Raw genomic sequence first — 6,072 nt, 5'->3', positions numbered from 1 at the left:
AAAAAAAAAAAAAAAAAAAAAAAAGTGGTATGTCTATTTCGAGATAGAAAACATGTCTCGTCCCATATATGTCTTGTTCTCTCGTTCATAACCGTGGTTTAAATAATAATCTATCAATTTTAAATTATATATTTTAGTCCAATAAGTTAAAAAAAAATAGGTAAGAGATTTGGTATAACATTTATAACCCGAACTTATGTCAGTTGGGCATTTGGTACAAATTATTTCATATCTATTACAAATTATTATTAAGATTGTAATACTATAGATTAGATAATATATACCTGCAAAATAATATATTATAAATAATTAATTATTTTGTTTATTATCGGAAGCTCGCAAGTAACCCGAAAAGCTGTGGAGTTCACTGGAAAATTAAATAAATCTTTCTCGCAAAATTCTATTTTGAATTTTAGTTTTCCAACCTAGAGATGTAAGTATGCATATTTTGAATTAATTTTGTGCCAAATCTGTAAAATAAAAAAATGAGTTTGTAAAAAGAAAAAAATCATAATTTTGAGTTTGTTTTTTAAATAACAATTCCACAAAATATTGCAGTAATTTTTGTTTTTTTTTGAAAAATATTTCAGTAATTTATATTACTCAAATTACTGCTGGATTTTAAATGGCTCAAGGGAAATAATTTATATTACTCAAAATTTTATTTTAATACTTTTTTTTTGTCAATGTCGAGAACCAAAAATTAGAAAAGGAAAGTTTCTCTGAAAGCAATTGGTGAAGATGCATGCGGTTCTTCATCATTCCTCTATCAGTCAATCTCCAGAGAAAACACTGAATTACTGAATTAGTTTTATTTTTATTTGATTAGGTTTATTTCTCTTAAAAAATTACTGAATTAGTTTTATTTTTATTTGATTAGGTTTCAGATTTCTTTCAGATGTATAAACATAATTGTTTTACGGAAAGATTTTTAGGTTCTTGCAAAATTGATAGCTCATGATGCACGCCTAAAGCAAGGCTCATCATCCTTGATTAGGTTCTTACTTTTAATATTCTCTCGTTTTTGTGTGTTTTAAAAGTTTTGAATCGAAGTGTGTTTTCAATTGTTTAGTTTTCAGTAAATTGTTCTCAAATTATAACTATGAGAAACTGTATCAACAAATCAGTGGCTTCGAGATCTTGATTTTTATTGTTTTCACATACTATCATTATCACCATTACAACTCTTCTTTTCTACGATTATTGATCTAGAATACCAAGTCTAGTAAGTGATTTAGAATTCCAACCTTTTTAGTTATAAAGTTTGGAAAGTTAGCATTAACCGGTCCAGATAATGTTGCTTGCATATCCGACTATGGGTTTTAGGCATAATATAAAAGTGATGCTCGATTTAGTTAAAATTATTCTGATAATAGATAATTTGCATGACCTTTGTAATACACTTTTTTTTTGCTGTCAAATATACGACATACTCTTTTTCATTGGAAAACAATAACAAAATTAGTTTATTTTTTTGTCATGTTAATAAGTTAGACTAAAAGATAAGCAGTATGAAGCAAGGCAAGAGAAAGCATATGCAAACACCTGCGGCCCGCCATTCCAAAACAAATAAGAGGTTAGTATTTTAATCCTCTTAACTTCTCATTTAAAAACTAATCATAATAGATTTGAATTAATACTAAATATCCGTGAAAAAACTTTAAAAACATGTTTTGGGACTCTTTCAGCATTTATTGTTTGATTCTCGAGATTTTCCTTATCAACCTGTTTTAGAAAAAATTCAGAAAACAATTTAACATGATTAGTGTATCTTAAGTTAGACTAAACACATTTTTAAGCAAATGATATACAATGGCTAGCTGGCTAGCAATAAAAATAGCATAAGAAAATGAAAAAATGTTTAATCAAACCTTGTTAATTACCTTACAGCTATCATGTCCAATGTAGATGGTATCATTTCAACATAGAGAATTGATTGAAAAACCCTTCCAACTATGATGATGATAGCATCTGCCATTGCCTCTTAAATCTGTAATTAAAGAGAAGACTTGCAAACAAAAAAACATAATTCTTCTCAAATATTTAACCAAAAACCTCTCAAACATAATTCTTCTCAAGCATAATTCTTCTCCAATCGACTTTTTAACCAAAAACCTCTCTAATTGTTTCTTTTAAAACTTAATTTTCTGATGTATTCTCACATCAACATCAGCGAGTATCATTTATCATTTCCAAGGTTTCTCCTGAGAAAATTGTATACTGCCTCCAACTGTATACAATCTTCACATAGTATCTTCCAAGTCGTCTTAAAATGCTTGATGTTAGCAAGGGTAATGAAATCATTGTTTGCAGCCATTTTTTTTTTTGGAACGCTTACATTCGAGATGAGTTACACCTTCGTTTCGTCTCATGTATTTATAGTAGTAAGGCATGTTTTAAGGAATATACCAATAATTAGTAAGTTGCTAAGATTTTGTATATAAGAATATTTCGTAATCGTTTAAAATATGTTAACTATCCGAAATTATGTTTAAATTGTCAAAGATGATATTTTATTAACAGAATTTTTGTTTTTAGGAAAGATATTCTAAGATTGTAATCTCCTAATCGTAACAATATAATTTGAATTGTTATATGTTACATTAAAGGTTGACGTAAGTAGATTTGTTTATTGTTAATGGTATTTACGCTAATTATGTGTGAAGATTTTTTGTTACCATATTTGTTGTTTCCGATTTTTATGTGTTAATAATCATTTAATATTTGTTTGGCTACTACACAATTTATCATTAATTATTTCTGTTTGGCTTCAAGGAATATACATATCCTTATTCCTATTTCAATGGTATTTCATTGTAATAATTTCAAACTCTATGTCTACTTATTAAAAATGCTTCCCTTTTAATAGTATAGATTGAATTGTACTACGCTTTAAACACTTTATACGTATGATGCGGCACCGTTTGAATAATAACGAAAATATTTATATAAATAAGTTTTTGATATTATTTGAACCGTATCGTATTTTTCCCGCATTTATTTTGTATATATATATTTTTTTGTCGGCTAAATATTTTTATAAAGTCCAAATGAGAACATATTCGGTACAAGAAGGCCACGAGAAGGCCCACTAATTGCAAACATTTAAAGATAAGGAAAACAAATTGAAGACACATGTTATGCAACGTGGGAGGTTGAGAGAAGAAGAAGGTTTCGTCAGCAATGCTATCACCGACTCATCTTCACCGGAAACTTCCTTCGTCGGCCAGCGGATCATCTCAGTCCTTCGAAAAACCTCTACCTCTATTTGCCTTCAATTGTACCACATCATCTTTTGTCAAATATTACTGGAAGAGATTGACTTAACTTAAAATTGGTCACCATAATTTCTAACCTCAGCAGATTAGTTTGGAATATTCATTAGAGAATCATCATAATACGACGAAGACTCCAATTCTTCATATCCCGTCCCAATTAAATCGCATCATCTTGATCAATCAACCAAGGATAACCTACGCTTTATTATAAAAGCGCTTTTGGCAGAGAGCGCGGAATTACCATTACTTGAGAGAAGAATCAAGCACTTAGTGATCAAGAATCCATCTAATGACTCTCTGAATTCACAACTTCCCAAAGTTGGAAGTGTTAATATCAACTTGCAAAAGGCAACCAAAAGAGAAAAGACAAAATAAAATCCGAACAAAGTCGGAAAGATAAACCGGCATCGAGACCGGAAGCTTAAAGTACAAACAAAAAAGCTCCAATTTTAAACGGAGATTACAAAAGAGTAACCAAAGCTTTCTCTCTCTTAAAGATATGAGAGAGATATTTTGTATATTAAAACAAACAAAAAAACATATTTTATGATAAAACATTAATCAATCTTTGTTTATAGGATAAGCTAGCTAGGCTCATTAGTTGCTTTGCTTGGCACATTATATCCCTCAATACTTCTTATAAGTTCAAAAAAAAAAAATTAGGACAGAGATTTACAAAGTAGATTTAACATTTTAGGATTTTTTTTGGGGTGTGGAATTTTATCATCTATATAACTCACATACACCAGAACAATACTAAAACAAACTACTAAATAAAAATTCATGTGATTAAGATTCAGTTCAATGTTTTATTTCTGTTGACAAAAAGAAATAAGAAATTTGGTTCACTTTCAAAATTTCAGATTATGTATAATTAATTTCAATAAGTTTAACTAAACTAAATACAATAAAGAAATTTATAAAAACATTAACATATATAAACTTATGTAAAGTTATTCTTAAAAATGTTTTGAGTCTAAAACCTAATAGTCATAAAACATGATTTAGAAGAAAAAAAAAAGAAAAAAAAAAAAATCAGATAATTTTCGTGAAGAAAAAGATAAAAACAACAACAGAAAAAGAGAGTGAAGAGAATTTGGAACACTAGTTGTTGTTGTTGTTGTCGTTGTTGTTCTTGTTAGAAGGTTGACCAGTCCAATAAGTTTTAACAGCAACAAGTATCTTCTCAGGATTAGACGAACCTTTCTCATGATCCACTATTTGACTCTTCCACTTCATTCCCTTCACTATCTTGTCTACCTTATTCAACATCTCCACATTATCTCTCAACACATCTGTTCCTTCTGGTCTCAGTATCCGATCCATCTCCAACAGTATCAACGTCAAATCACACCTTACAACACAAAAAACATTCGATTAAAATCATGTTTTAATCAATTACGGATGTTGTTCATTTTTGAGTTGGAAGTCCATAAAAACGTTTACCTATGTCCGTATAAGCTGAACAATCCTCCTGCATGAATCATATCATAAGTTCTTGGATACGTTGAGAACCCTTCACACCAATCTTGATACGTTCCTATCAGTCCACGCTCGTATATCACACCTAACGTTTGTTTCTCTGCATCCACCGGGACAACGTTCATGACCCATGATGGATATTTCAGCATGGAAGCAGCGAATCCACCTAGGAAAGCGTTCATGTCCATTATGTTCCTGAATCTTCCATGTGAAAGCTCGGGGATTATCTTCTTGTAATGCGCTATTCTCTCTTTCCAAACCTCGTTGTCTTCTCTGAACTTCTCAGCGTTCATGTCTGGTATCGTTCCTCTGATGATTCTTGGAGGTACCGCAAATGCTCGGTCTGGCCAATCCTCGAGCGCACCGCCTGCATATTCATCTGGATTGCTTGTTTCTGGTAATGGTGTTATGCAAGATTCCAAGTCTTTGTACCTAATTATTAAAACAGAGAATTACTAAACCAACTTTTTTTGAATCTTGTTTCTTTCACCAAGTTTATTATGTAGATTACCAAGCGAAATCGCCGTTATCTGAGCTGCATATCGGAGGCGATTTCTTATTTTGTTTGAGGTTTTTACAGTCAATGTGATTGAGAGGCTTTTGCCAAATGGACAAGTCACCTTTTTCAGTCACTTTCTTCCAACAAAGACTCTTTGCTACATCTTCTATTGAATCTTGTTCTTTCTTCAGATCCTCCTCTGTTCTCTCCCAGCCTCTCCAATATTGTTTCCAGTTAATTGGTGGTCCGGACAGGATCCAGTAACCACCTGGTCTTAAAACTCTGTCAACCTCAGTCAGGTACAAACCATCTACAAAATATTATTGGTGTTATTATGTTCATCTTCCTCAAAACTATATATGATTGGAAGAGAGTGTTAAAAGTTTAATTACTATTTTTAAACCAAGGGATCAAACAACGAGAGCAATGAGCAAGATCAAAAGCTCTAGCTGGATAAGGAAGTCTTCTTGATCCCATAATACCGATTATTGCAGGAACTCCACGTTCTAAAGCAAACTGGACCTGAGCTTCATGAGTGTCTCTTGGAGCAAAAGACACAGCCATAATGTCTCTTTTCAAGAGGTAAGCACCAAAACTCGCAACCTAATTGAAAAAAAAGATTGAATTAATTACCAATGAACAAAGGAGAGTATATATACTCTTAATTAAATTGAAAAAACTTACACCACAGCCAGTGTCAATAGCTGTTCTGATTCCACCATCAGTAAGAGGAATGAGCCTAGCAATGTCATCAATATAAGCATCAGCTCCACGGGGAAACATAGTTCCACCACCAGGGAATCTAAACCGGTC

General features: G+C 31.5%; 1 protein-coding gene across 1 annotated transcript in view; it reads right to left on the bottom strand.

Annotated features, from left to right (window-relative positions):
- The window catches only part of LOC104750137 (probable methyltransferase PMT17), a 2,748-nt gene continuing 927 nt past the window's right edge, over positions 4,252-6,072 (bottom strand). Inside the window, exons 2-6 of the mRNA XM_010471890.2 lie at positions 5,944-6,071; positions 5,652-5,862; positions 5,272-5,569; positions 4,725-5,192; positions 4,252-4,632 (exon numbers count right to left, since the gene is read on the bottom strand). Of these exons, the coding sequence (XP_010470192.1) occupies positions 4,383-4,632; positions 4,725-5,192; positions 5,272-5,569; positions 5,652-5,862; positions 5,944-6,071 (1,355 nt within the window). The 3' untranslated portion in view covers positions 4,252-4,382. The remainder of the gene's footprint in view (positions 4,633-4,724; positions 5,193-5,271; positions 5,570-5,651; positions 5,863-5,943; position 6,072) is intronic.

This window comes from Camelina sativa, chromosome 2 (assembly GCF_000633955.1).
Source record: "Camelina sativa cultivar DH55 chromosome 2, Cs, whole genome shotgun sequence".
In the NCBI taxonomy this organism is placed as follows: domain Eukaryota; kingdom Viridiplantae; phylum Streptophyta; class Magnoliopsida; order Brassicales; family Brassicaceae; genus Camelina; species Camelina sativa.
Note: the sequence above shows the minus strand (reverse complement) of the source record. Positions and strands in the feature narration are given on the sequence as shown.